Below are 14,739 nucleotides of genomic sequence, written 5' to 3' on the forward strand. Positions count from 1 at the left end.
TTTTATCCCAGAAGCTTGGGTCTTTGGGTTTGACACTAGATTACTATGATTATTTACTACTATGTATTGTGTACCTAATCTATTCAACTGATCCACCACTCTTATTTCTTAGCCAGTACCAGATTGTTTTGATGATTACCACTTTATAATACAATTTGAGACCTGGTATGGCTAGACCACCTTCCTTCACATTTATTTCTCCATTAATTGCCTTGATATTCTTTGCCTTTTGTTCTTCCAGATGAATTTTGTTATTTTTTTTCTAGCTCTTTAAAGTGGTTTTTTGGTAGCTTGATTGGTATGACGTTGAATAAGTAAATTAATTTAGGTCAAATTGTCATTTTTTTTTGAGGGGGAAGGCAGGGCAATTGGGGTTAAGTGACTTGCCCAAGGTCACACAGTTAGTAATTGTATCAAGTGTCTGAGAATTTGAACTCAGGTCCCCCTGACTACAGGGCCAGTGCTTTACTCACTGTGCCACCTAGCTGCCCCAAGAATTGTCATTTTTATTATATTGGCTTGGCCTACTCATGAGCAATTAGTATCTTTTCATGTGAAAAGTGTTTTGTAATTGTGTTCATATTGTTCCTTGGTTTGTCTTAGCAGGTAGATTTACAAGTATTTTATATTATCTACTGTTATTTTAAATGGAATATCACTTTCTATCTCTTGCTGCTAGACCTTGTTGGTAATATATAGAATTGCTAGTGATTTATGAGGGCTTATTTTATATCCTGCAACTTTGCTAATGTTGATTATTTCAACTAGTTTTTTAGTTGTTTTTCTAGGTACACCATCATATCATCTGCAAAGAGGGAGAGTTTTGTTTCCTCATTGCCTATTTTATTTCCTTCAATTTCTTTTTTCTTCTCTTATTGCTATAGCTAGCATATCTAGTACAATATTGAATAATAGTGGTGATAATGGGCATCCTTGTTTCACCTCTGATCTTATTGGGAAGGCTTCTAGCTTATTGGGGATGGTATTTCTAATACTATAATTTACAAACCTTATGATTATGAGTTTATATCAATTAGTCAGGCTTAATTAGTTTCTAGTCTGGAGTATTAATAAGATGTTATAAGGCATTTTGTATAAATTATCCCCCAAAAGTCTGTAATGTACCCTTTCACTGGTACCTATAGAATCCAGCCAAAAGTGAGCTCAGAATTCAAGAGCACATGGCCAGAGGGCTAACTCACAGCTCCCAGTTGTAGGATACTTTTCTCTCTAACAGGATACTCATCAAATTGCCCTTAGGGATGGTATAGCTTTTCTGCTAGGCTTCTTGCAGAATGTAAAAGCTGCCTTCCCTGATTGTGTCTAAGTATGTTCTTGGCCCCCAGATGCAGATCCTGAGTAAGCTATTCCAGGGATTCTGCTAGGGCGAGAAGTTAAACAAAACAAAACAAAACTCTGTGTCCTTCGAAGTTCACAAGACCTTTCTCCAGTTAAGGTGCAAAAAGGAAGATACCAAAACTGTGGCTGGGGCCTTGCTGTTCTCTCATCCCCAGCACCAAGTTCCTTCTCAGGGACTTGCCTGAAAGGCTTCCACCACTAAGCTGTCAGGTGCTTAAAGCCTCCATTCCAAACTAGTTCACCCAAGCTCCTTAACCAATCAGATGTTCTCTCTCTCTCTCTCTCTTTGTCTCTCTCTCTCTCTCTCTCTCTCTCTCTCTCTCTCTCTCTCTCTCTCTGTCTCTCTCTCCCCCCACCACCCTCTCCCCTGTCTCTCATTCTACTGTGTCTGAGACTTTCAGTAACCAGAGAGTAAAGTGTCTTTTGTGCCTGAATTTACACTGCAGAAATAAACAAATTAAATTACTAAGTCTGATTAGAGTACAAATCTCTCATTGACTGCATGTCAAATAGACGAGGTTCCAATAGTTCCCATCTTCAGGAACGATGCATAAATGAGCAAAAGAGTGAGAAATAGAGAAGCCAGTGAAAAGCCAAATCATTCCATTCTGTCTGTGCTGGGTGTAATAGATTAGAAGCAAACAACAAAAAGCCTTTCAAGCTATCCATTTTATAGTAAGGGATTAAAGATAAATACAAGGCTTCACCTGACATCATGCCTGGCATGTTATATGACTTTCCCTAACCCTTAAAACATTTGTCTTTTCTAGATAACCAGGAAGCATTGTCGTGTTGGGCAGTAGACTTAATGTGATCTATCACTGCAGATAGTATCTCAAAGCTGAGTAATTTGGTGGAACAACAAATGAATATCACCTTTGTTCCCTATTATAGATTGTGAAGGCTGTGAGTTAGTAAGTTGTAGTGGGAAAGGCCCTGGATTTTTATCAAGGGGGACTTAGTTGAAGCCTTAGGTTTGTCATTAACTACCTTGTGTGACTTCCTTAATACCACAGTAACCTTAAGCAGAGAAAGTGGCAAGGGTGAGCAATTCCACCAGGAAGTGCTTGCACCATTCTGTTGGACTAGCACTAACCAGGCCCAAGGGTCCACCAGGGTCCACAGGCTTACCATGCTATTGTCATCCAGCCGGAGTAGTTTGACACCAAAGAACCTTTGAGAACCAACAAGCAGCTATTGGGTGTATTAATCCTTTCTTCAGAATAATCATCCTCTTATAAAGCACTTAGTTCATTGTTTTTTTTTTTTTCCAGGACATTAGTATGAATCCCAGGCCAGTTGTGTTTCGTTAATATTTGAGGAAGATGGTTGGTTGTTGAGAACAAACTGAGAATTAGCTTTATAACAGAAAGTAAGGTTTGTAAAGTTCTGGTGTGGTATGAAAATGCCTTTATTCTCCCATCAACTAGAAGACCTGGGAAAATTGTTAGTGGTAACTAATTTAAAGTATCAGAATGTATATGAATTCTCCGATATTTCTCCAGCTTAGAAATGTGAGAGTCTTTTAACAGATTTTGTCTTTGTTAATAGAGAATATTTTTTAAATTAAGTTTTCATCCATTGCAGATAAAAATACTGCGCCTGAATACTCTAAAACGCATCCATTTATATATAATTTGGGACTGTTATGATTTCATTAATCATTAACACTTGTCATCATCTGCAGAATACTGTAATTTATAGTACACAGAGACAGCGATAGGCACTGGACCTGCAATTTTATTGGTATAGGAAACTCCCAAAGGAGGAAGCTCCTTCAATACAAAAAATGTCAATATTTTAAAATTCTAAATAATTAATATTTCAAGTGTTTTCTTCTGTAAGTTTGTAGCACTTGTACTTCTAAAAAAAAGCTTAAAACTTCACTAAGATTTTGGGGAGACTGTACATACACATGTGCACATACACACATATATACACGTACACATGTATATAACACTTGTGACAGGGCTTATTGTCACTTAACAACTATTTAACCACTTGGAAAAGTCTCAAATAAATATTATAGATTTTCTGAAGACTTTTTTTTTTAAATAATAGGGAAGTAGAAAGAAAGGGAATATGTGAGGGAGTCTCTTACATGTGCCCTTGGTTCTAAGATTTGTAAGTCTGAACTTTAAAGGAAACCCAAGTGATAAGAATCAATTTTCCCAAACTATGGAAATAAGTAATGAGGCCAAAAGGTATAAGGTATAAGAAAAAATACCTTCTTAGACAATAAGAGTAACTATAGATAAATAGAAAAGGTCCTTCCTGCCTTGCTTTTAGCAAATAATTGGAATAAGCCAGGAATGAGAGTTGAGGGGGGATATAAGACCACAGAGCCTCAGAAGAAAAGGAATTTCATGTTCATGTGGTTAATGGTCATTTGGAAACCTAGTAGATAAAGAAGGGGTTACTCTCCTTTTTAGGTCTGTTGCTTTTTAATAATACATGTTAAGTGCTTGGTAAACCTTAAAAGACAATATAAAAGTAAGCGATTACTACTGCTACTACACTACTACTACTACTACTACTACTACTACTACTACTACTTCTTCTAACTGCTGCTTCTGCTACTACTACCACCACTGTTCTCCATTTTCCTTTTCTCTAACATGAAAGATTCTTAGAAAAGAAAAGTGTATCATTTAACTCTCTACTTATCACTTCACACTGTCTCTTCTGTCCTTGTCCTACTCAAATGGACATTACTCAGCTGCATTACTATGTTCCTTTATCAGAAACCTGAAAACTTTTAATGTAAAGATGAAGGAAATTCTAAAACATATTGGTTATATTTGTTGTCTTCCACTTGTTTGAGTCTTTTCTCTTTTCCAGTTATGTCTTTATATAGAGCAAGATTGTATGTGCAATCAGATTTTGTGAGTCATCTAGATAATCAAAAGCGACTCACACCTTTACATCTTCATTGTGCTGTTGCAACAATTTCTCTGGAAAAAATTCCCAACCTCTTATTTTTAACTCTTTTATCTACTTTTATTCATTATCCCAATTACTGAGAAATACAACCACATGTTCCATTCAATTTTGAAAGAACTCAGCTGGCCCAGGCACAATTTTAATTTAGTTTTCAACTTAATTGATTACTCATATGACTGACTAACAACTGAATGACAGAAATTGTTTCTTCTGCTTTCCTTTTGTTTCTCCAATAGATGCTTTATGCATATGAAAGCCTGCTCTGAAACTCTAGAAGTTTTCTGGTTGCTCCTCACCTGTCCAGTGTACCTATTCATGAAAGTGTTTTTTAGGTTTTGCCTCATCTGTGAAACCTCTTCTATCACAGCAACTCACATTGGCGTCTCCTTTCTCTGAACTCTGACAGCATGTCTGGTCTATTTGATACAATTCACCACTTCATTTATGATGGTTTCTCTTGTTACCTAATTGCTTCCTATGAGTAAATCTTGCCTTTCCAACCAGTTTAGGAAGAAACTCCTTGAGAAAAAGGACCAGGTTGCCTATGTCTTTGATATTCCCAATAACTTTACATGAGTACTAAGAACATAGTAACCATTCAGTAGATACTGACTTTTATTATATCTTCTTTCCCCTCCCCCTCATAGGTCTCAATAGCTTATAGCTCATTCCATATTGCTTATGAGACATGATTGTCTTCTCAGTAAAATAGAAACGTAATTATATTTCATCTTTGCCTGGTTTAAAAGCTGGTAAAAATGATATGTCACCAACATATTACAAAACATCAAAATACCATCTTTCTCTTCTAAAACACATTGAATTAGTCAATTTTCCTAAATAAGACTTAGTGACATCAAAGCGATGATGCTTTTCCAGTGTTTCTAGCCCTTTCTGCTTATTATACCATTACCTAATATTTCATATATAACTATACCATTTATCCTTTCTACTAGTTGATTTTTATTAAAAGTCAGTTCTTCACTGGTACAAAGTGAAATAAGCAGAACCATGAGAACAAAACAATTTTGCAGAGATAATCAACTTTGGAAGGCTTAGGAATCTCGATTAACATAGTGACCAAATATAATTCCAAAGTACTCATGATGAGGCATGCTCTCCATCTCCAGATAGAAAGTTGGTGAACACAGAGTGCAGATTGAAGCATATTTTCTTTTATTTCTTCATCTCCTCCTCCTCCTTTTTGGATAAGGCTAAAAGGAGAATTTGTTTTGCATGACTACATATTTGTAATATGTTTTGTTTTTCTTGCCTTCTCAACGGGTGGGAGCGGAAGGAAGGAAAGAATTTAGAACCAAAAATAAAATTGAATTAAAAAAAGAAAAAAGCCAATTCATCTACTTAATATGCTTTTTTCTTTAATTACTAGTGTCATCATTACAACAGTTTTGTACCTCTCAGATGCCCTTCGTAAGAATTTCTTAAATGAAAATTTTGATTACAAGGTAAGTATCTACTTAAATGATTGCCTGATATTATATTTCTTCCTTTGGTACTAAAATAAGTATATTCTTGCTGCTTTTAGCTAAAAGGTTTTTTTTCTTAATACAGGAAGTCCTGTAGCAGTAGCCTCTTAACCTGCTTAAGTGGCCAGACTCTATAATGCCAACTACTGTGGGGAGGGAGGCTAGAGGATTGCTTTAGCTTGGGATTTCTGAACTACTATAGGTCATGCTGATTTCATTATCTGCACCAAGTTTGACATTGCTGTGGTACACTCCAGGGAGCAAGGGGTCACTAATATGGGGCAAACTGACCCAAACTGAAAATGGACCAAATCAAAGCTCCAATAACCATTGGTAGCAAGACCCAGCCCATCAGTAGCCCCTGTACTTTCAGTCTGGGCAAGATGGGGAGACCAAACCTTAAAACAAAACCAAAAAAAAAAAAACTTGGGAAAGAAAAAAAAAAGGCAAAATAGCAAGTTTCAGTTAACTTTAAAAAAAATATTACCATAGATTTTTAGTGCTACTTCCTCTTGTCCTCCAAATCATGTGAGTGGAAGTCCAGAATAATGTTATTAGAAGACTCTTTTTTATTTTAATAGAACTTGGTGAGGAAAGGTTTAAAAAAGAACTGGGTAAAACCTATGTATCCTTCCCCTCTCATGTTTCTTATTCAAGATAAATCAGACTTTGGTCAGAGGAGACATAATGCCATGACTTTCTTCATATTCACAAAAGCTAGTCTAATTCATGTAGAAGTGCATGAGAACTTATGAAATACAATTTTATACAAGACAAATTAGCAATAGGGAGTGATAGAGGTAAGATAATGGAAAGAACATTAGACTTAGAAAGCCCTAGATTTGAGTACCAGGTCTTCTCCTTACTAGCTGTGTAACTTCAGACAAATTATTTTACCTCTCATATGTTTAGTTTCTTCATATTATTTCTAATGTTCCTTATAACACTAACATTTTGTAATTCTGAAATAAGATCAGAAAAATGGATCGAGCCACCATCCGTTCCTGACTTTATTTCTGACGCTGTGCTAATTTTTTATTCCCTTTCCTCTCATTTAGTATGTGAAATTCAATACCCAAGATATTAACCTGGAGATAGTAAATATTTATAGATGTTGCAATTTGGAAGATTAGCCTTTTTATCTTTGTTAATATCTCTTGGTTTTTTATACCACCTTCATTTCTGAATATATCTCATTCATCTTCCCTAGGAATAGGGAAAAGAGATATATGTATATTTTATTCCTATGGTCTCTTACCTATGAAAAAATGTTGGGAGATTTCTTTTCTTATCCTTTTTGAGGCCAAGTTTGCTTATTATATTTAAAAAGCCTGTTGGTAGAACTTTGGATTTATTTTGCCCCTATGAAATGTGATTTGAGACTATGCTAAGAAAGTAACTAAAATATCCATACCCTTCAACCCAGAGATTATAGTTTTAAGCATATACCCCCAAAGGTGTCAAAGACAAAAAGAAAGGCTCCATATAAACCAAAAATATTTATATTACCACTTATTGTAGTAGCAAAGAACTGGAATAAAATGCCCATCAATTAGGAATGGCTAAACAACTCATAGTACATAAATGTGATGAAACTATGAATACAATAAATTCAGAGAAGCACAAGAAAACATATGAAACAATGAAGGCTAAAATAAGAATAACCAGGAAATTAATATGCAGTCATTACAAAAATATAAATGGAAAAAATAATAAAACAATAGAAACCGAATGCTCTAAGATTATATATAATAACCAAACCTTGACTCCAAAAAGCAGTATAATGCATCTCCCTCCCTTTCTCAAAGTTGAGAATTATCGATATAGAATACTACATATAATATTGACCTTCATTGATGTATTGGCTAGTTTTGCTAGACTTTTTGTCTTTTTAAAAATTCTTTATTATGAAATAGAGTCTCTGGGAGAGAAAAGAGATGTTTCAGGAATTGTAAGTAGTATGAAAACAAAAGGAATCAATAAACATTAAATAAGTTAATAATGTCACAATGTTCAGTTTTGGTTTTTGTTCTTTTTGTAACCTTTTTATAGTCAATTGTGCATATTATTTTCCTGGTTCTGCTTACTAAACTTTGCATCAATTCATATAACTATTTCTATGCTTCTTAATTATATGTCATTTTTTAAAACAACATAAATTCCATTGCATTCATGTACCGCATTTTGTTTAGCCATTCCCTAATTGATGGGCATCTACTTCATTTCTAGTTCTTTGCTACCATAGAAAAAAGCTGCTATGGATATTTTGATGTACATGTGACCTTTCAGTTCTTGATGTTCTTTGTGGGGGCGGGGGAGGTATATGCAATTGGCTTCTTAGATCAAAGGGGTGACTTTGTTTAACGTAATTCCAGATTTCTTTCCACAGTGGTTGGACAAGTGTGTCTGTCCTTCTGTAACCCTTACAGTCTTGGCTTTTTCCCTCTTTTGTTGTCTTTTCCAATTTTCTGTATGTGAGGTTTTGATAGCAATCTGGAATTATTATGTGGTTGTTATTCTTCTGGGAATTTTTTTCTTCATATCATTTTACCCCTTAAGAATAGCAATTTCAAAATGGTATTTTTGTAAGTTCATCCCCAAATTAAACAAGAATGTATTCATCTTTCTGGTATCTCAGTCTCCTTGAAAGTACTCTGGCAGGTAATGATATACAAATAATTGGACAGTTGATACAGATCAAATCAGACACAACATGAATTTTGAGTAGTGGTTTCAAGGAGACACTGCAGCATTTACATATATTATTCTTCCTTTAGATCTGGGATTCCTACTTTTACCTCGCTGTCATTTTCATAAACCAGTTGTGTCTGCAGTTGGAGATGTTCACACCTTCCAAAAAGAAAAAAGTTCTGGAAAAGTAAGTATACCAATATTGGCTCATGTGATAAATATAGGGCTATTGAAGACATATTCTTCAAATCATTGGAAATTCATGAATGCTCTAAATGACCTCAACAACTTTTTATCCCATGGGAAAAGCTTTGAGTTTTAGGATAAAAATATAATTCTTTTTCAAATATACATAAGACTAAATGGCCTTTGATGTCTTTTCCAGTTTTGAGATTCTGTGGTCAACTACAGAGGAGTAAAGCTGAAAATAAAAGGGAAAATGTGAAGCAAATTTATCTTTAATTTCAGTGATTTGGGTTTACTTGCATAAGATATTCAATCATTTCTGTTTTCTGAATGATCTCAAATGTGGGATATGAAGCAAATAAACTTAAGAAACTGAGTGACATAATGGGGAGATATTCAAATATATCGTTTGTGACTTGACATTAGTTGGTAGAAATATATGGCCTAATTCAGAATAATTTAATATAATAAAGTGACATCATTGATTCACTATTTGTGATACTTTCTTTAATCTTAGATTTGTTCATTTTCAGATATGGTGATATGCGGGTAACAATGGGTTGTGAAATCTTCAGCATGTGGCAAAATTTAGGTAAGTAACGAAAAATAAACCATTTTCATCATACAGGTAATAAACGTGCTTTTAATTGTAGTGACAATTAGGAAAAACAATATCTAAAAGACAGAATTTGGAAGAAGATAGCTGCCAGTGGAAATATCCACAGAAACTCCCCAATATGATAAGATTCACAACTACTTTTTTGTAGTCTTTTTGAAAAAAAAAATTATTAGAACTGTAACTAAGGTGGGGTGTTTTCCTCTAAGGCACCAACATCCAGGGCATAAACTTCTGACACTGGTAGTCCTCTAGACTGCTATTCCTTCATCTTACAATCATCAGCTAGTTCTGTTCCATATCATGCAACTGTCCTTTCTCTCTCATTTAGCTTCAGACTACCTCCTCACCCCAGACTCCCATCACAACTGTAATTATTCAGTTGTTTCAGTCCTGTGTGACTCTTCATGACCCCATTTGGGGTTTTCTTGGCAGAGATACTGGAGTGCTTTGCCATTTCCTTCTCTAGTGGCTTAAGGCAAAGAGACTTTAAGTAACTCGCCCGGGATCACGCAGCTATTAAGTGTATAAGGTCAGATTTGAACTAAGGTCTTACTGACTCCAAGCCCAGCACTCTATCCACTGAGCCACTCAGCTACCTCCTATCCCAACTGTACCTAACTTCAAATGGCTTGTACAACAGCTAACCATAAGATGATGAAGGCAAATTAAAGAGGGTTTTGGGAGAGGAATAATAGTAATAATTAATAATGATAAGTAGCTAACACCTTAGGTTTGAAAACTACTTTATATGTTATCTAATATAATCCATACAACAACCCTAGGAGGTACAGTGTATTATTATCTTCATTTTTCAGGCAAGGAAACTCAGGCTGACAGAGGTTAAGTGACTTGCCCAAGGTCAAACAGCTAGTAAGTGTCAGAGGTAGGATTCAAATCCAGGTTTTCCAGACTCCAAGTCCAGTGCTCTATCAAGTGAGTTAGCCAGCTGCCTCAAAATCCCAAGGTCTTCCTGTACTTCAAAGCAGCTTTCCCCAGCTTGACCCTGCTTCTATCCTAGACAGTAGCCATGTGAATAGCAATGTACTAGGTTCTCTGCCATTCTAGCATCTCTGTCTCCCAATTGATGTAATGCAATGATCCAAAACATCACCTCCCCATGAAATGTTATATCCTAAATTTCAAGACCTTTCCTTTGGCCCATCCCTTTCTCACAACTGAATTTTTTCTGGTTGCCAGGATACCTCGATATAGTTCTGAAAAATACAATAATCTTTATATTTTGATAATTAATTGATAACAAATATTAAAATTGCTCATTGTTCCAAGAAAATAAGCACTATATTTCTCTAGATTTACTAACCTGGATAACTGCTCAGTTTCTATAAGGACCCCAAATCAAAGCTACAAATTCTTTAAAGTTCAGTTTGAGCTTCATAAAGTATCAACTTTGAGCATCATTATTCTGGAAAACTTTATTCCTTTAAGCCACATTATAAATGGTATTACAAAATGATTTTTAAATATCTACAGTTGCTAAGAGACTGTTACTTCAATTTGGTTAATCTTCCCCACCAGATAGGGCATATTATTTCGCAAATTGATAATGCAGACCTGGTCACACTAGAAAGAACTAGCATTCAGAAGAGAAATTGTTTCAGAATTTCATTGGCACTAGATCTTCTTTTCTAGACATTTATAACTTATTTAATTTGATCACTATTTTCAGCTATGTAAATTTATTTGAAAAATCTGCTCTTTTATCATTTGACTTCTGTAGTTTATTAAAGTAGCTTATCTCTTTGAATTAAATGTGTGATGAGTTGAATGCTTTTCTATTAGTTTTTTTTTAAAGAATATGTTACAGAGCCAGGTTTGGACATGTTTTTGCTTACAATGGACACCAACCAACACAATAGTTATAAATATCACTCTTGCTACTTGAGAATATGTGATATAATGATGGGGGATGTTTCATGAAGGTGTTGATATTGATATTCCTTAAATTAGTAGACTTCCTTATTTTTCTTTCTCCTGGGAGACAATAATAAAACTGCATCCCAAAGGAATACTCAGTGAAACTGACATGTGTGCCTTCCAGACTTTGGGGTAATTATTCAGTTTAACAAGTCATCCATAGAGACTGCCAAGAGTTGTCCTGGCCAATTGAAAAAAATCTCTCTCCTCTCTGGCCCCCATTTCTTGTCTCCTGACTAGAATGTAAACTCCTTGAGGGCAGGGGACTGCCTTTGTTTTTTGTATTGGTATCAGCACTTAGTGTGGTGCTTAATAAATAATGATTATTAAATGCTTTGTCATCCATCCATTCATTTATTCCTTCTAGACTTGAAGTGGCATTGTAATGAAGTAACTCCAGAGGTTGTATCTCTTCAGTCTTCTGCACTAGAAATTTATGGTATTTTCTTGGCCTTTTTCTGTCTTTCATTAGAGAACCTCTTTCAATGAAATGATGACCCTGAGTTCCACAGGGTTGTAAATTTGAACTGGTTGTGGGTAGAACCGTGCTGAATCTGACTCATAGTTTGGTGTTCCCAGATCTTGAGTAAAGACGTCTTTTCCAGTAAAAGCCTATCTCCCTAAGTGCTAGGCAGTTGTGCCAACTATCCACATCTGTGACACAGCTTCCAAAGTGGTCAGAATAAACCTCAGGCCAAGCTATGGAATAACTTTTGCTTGCTTGTCATTTGTTTTCTGATGTTAAATGAGTGCAGCTGAAAGCGTTGACTAAAGAGGACTTAGAGGTTCCTGGCCTCTAAAAAAAGAAAAAGAGTAGATGCTAGTGCAGCTTTGTGGTCTTCATCATTTGGCCATGATGCTCAAATTTGTGCTTTGATGATCTCTGGCTGTAATATAATAAATGTTTGCTCAGACCCACCCTAACCCCTAGTTAATATAGAATTTTCAGATTCCTAGACTTGGGTAATGACATGTAGCTGGTTTAAGAAAGATGACCTAAAGACTTTTGGGATTATCCAAACATAGCCTATGTGCCGATTTGGACACATAGGTTTATAGCATTCTTATATGGCAAGATGATTTGTTTCCAAGAGGGAAGCAAACTGCATACATAATTTTTCTCCTATTTCAATTCCCAAGGAATATTTGACAATTTCCTAGTGATCAGTACTGCTACTATAAAACACAACAAGTTTAGGAAACCTTGGTTTACTTTGGTGAGTGACTTGGCTTCAGCCTCTGGAAGATGGGCCTTATCCCTGTCGAGGAGGACAGCCAGGACAAGTAGCTAATTAGTCATTTAATAATGAGTCAATATGCACTTACTAAGGAATCCCTATATGCTAGGCACTGCTGAGTGCTAGGAATAGAAAGAAATAGCAAAAATAGCTTTTCCCTCCAAGCTTATGTTGCCCCATTATGGGGGCAAGAGCATCTCTATAAATAAATACAAGATACATACACATGGTAGGTGGCAACTAACCTCAAAGGCAAAAGCACTAGTAGCTAGAAGGACCAGGAAAGGCTTCCTTCAGAAGGTGACATTTCAGTTGATTCTTGAAGAAAGTCAGGGATTCCAAGATGCAGAGGTAAGGAGGGAGTGCATAGAGGATAACCAGTACAGAATCATGGAGGAGAAAGGTCAGTGTGTAAGGAGATGGACCATAGACTGTACAAAGAGAAATGATATATAAGAAACCTGGAAAGGTAGCAAGGGGTCAGGTTATGAAAAAGCTTTACATGCCAAACCAAGAAGGTTATCTTTGAATGTAGAACTAGTTAATGAGGAATTTATTGAGTGGAGGGATGGGCTAATGTGATCAGACTTAAGCTTTAGGAACATCACTTTGACAAAAGTATATGGAAGGTGGATTAGAATGAAAAGATTTGATGCAAGGAGAGACCAATTAGGAGGCTATTGCAAAAGTCCAGGCAAGAGGAAGTACAATTGATCTAGCATGATGGCTGTATATCAAAGAGATGTTGTGGTGGTAGAAAACACATGATTTGGCAACAGATTGGATATATGGGATAATTGAAAATAAGAAATCATGAATAACCCCAAAGTTAGTTAACTAGGAGACATGCCCAGATCCATCTCTAAAACACTGTCACATCTTCCCCATATTTAGTGAGTGCTTCTACAAGACTTATTAACCTGTAAACTCTTTCTGTGTTTTTCATTTTCTAATCAGGAGCAGAGGATCATTCATTTAGAGCTGGAAGGGTTCCCAGAGACCATCTGGTCTAACTTCCTCAATTTATAGATAAGGAAGTTGAGGCCTAGAAGGTTAAGTAACTTGCCCAAGGTAACACAGGTAGTAAGTATGAGAAGTGGGGTTAGGTCCTTTGACTCCAAAGCTAGTGTTCTTTCCACTGGACCATGGTATCTTCAAGGTTTCAGTTCATTCTTTGGTTGTTGCTTCATTTTCCTTATGCCTGATAGCAAGTCTTTCCTTACCATCAGTCCAGAAGAATAAGTACGTTTTAAAAGGTGTTCCTCTTTCAAAAAAGAGCATAGAAAGGCAATCTATCCAGAATTTTGAAGGCATCAGTAGGTAGTTAAAGGGAATTTTTCTAGGGGAAAAAAATTTAGGAACATAAATATGTATTAATTAGTCAATTAATAATCAGTCAATATGCACTTACTAAGGAATCCATAGCTATGTGCTAGGCCCTGCTGAGTGCTAGGAATAGAAAGAAATAGCAAAAATAACCTTTCCCTCCAAACTTACGTTGCCCCATTAGGGTCTACTCCTGTTATTCCTGCGTTTGCTATATTATATTTAAAGTACTGTTTGTTTGGACTGACATTTTAGAGGAATCATAACTTCCTTAGTATAGGGCCCGTCTTCATTGAAACAGCTCATAGCATTTTCACAACTCCATCAGTCTTTTAGATAGTTGTCCATTTGCTTCCCAGAAAACCTCCGTAAGAGATCTACCCAAAACTTTTGAACTCTTGCTCTTTTAGGATCCTGGGTATACCAGTATGCCACTTGGGCTGACCATATGTTGATTCTCTTTCTCATAATATGCTCAACCAACTCTCTTTTCCATTAATTTAGATCTTTAGTAGTATCTCTTGTGCCGGTTTTTAAATGAAAATTGTCATTAGCAACACGTTGCAGCCTGCTGGTAACACTATGTTCCTTTGTTATGCCTGATGGGTTATTTTTTATGTTATAATTCTTCTGAGATCATGTATCCATGATTCACAGCCATGTAGTACCATTGGGCGAATATTGGTATGAAAGAGAGAAGCTTGTTCAAACAAGAATTTCAGATTTGCTCATTGGATTTATTTTTGTTTTTTCATTTTTGTTGTAAATATGGTTTTAAGCTGTAGAATTTTAAGGAATCTCTCATCTATCCATTTAAAAAAAACTATAAACATATGTATGAGATGAAGAAACATGTTCAAGAATTCAAAGAATATTTTCACTTTAACAAAAAATAGAGATTAGGATCATCTCTATGCTAGGCACAAATTAGCGAAGCATTCCATGCTTTTAACTA

General features: G+C 35.7%; 1 protein-coding gene and 1 long non-coding RNA gene across 3 annotated transcripts in view; one reads left to right on the forward strand and one right to left on the reverse strand.

The window, feature by feature from the left end:
- Positions 1-14,739, forward strand: part of DOCK4 (dedicator of cytokinesis 4) — a 541,696-nt gene that overhangs the window by 447,759 nt on the left and 79,198 nt on the right. For both annotated transcript variants that reach the window (XM_036758430.1, XM_036758431.1), the window contains exons 28-30: positions 5,693-5,768; positions 8,567-8,667; positions 9,200-9,258. In XM_036758430.1, coding sequence (XP_036614325.1) covers positions 5,693-5,768; positions 8,567-8,667; positions 9,200-9,258 — 236 coding nt within the window. The remainder of the gene's footprint in view (positions 1-5,692; positions 5,769-8,566; positions 8,668-9,199; positions 9,259-14,739) is intronic.
- Positions 1-14,739, reverse strand: part of LOC118849546 — a 33,111-nt gene that overhangs the window by 3,818 nt on the left and 14,554 nt on the right. The gene's annotated exons all lie outside the window — the stretch shown is intronic.

Source organism: Trichosurus vulpecula, chromosome 5 (assembly GCF_011100635.1).
Source record: "Trichosurus vulpecula isolate mTriVul1 chromosome 5, mTriVul1.pri, whole genome shotgun sequence".
Classification (NCBI taxonomy): domain Eukaryota; kingdom Metazoa; phylum Chordata; class Mammalia; order Diprotodontia; family Phalangeridae; genus Trichosurus; species Trichosurus vulpecula.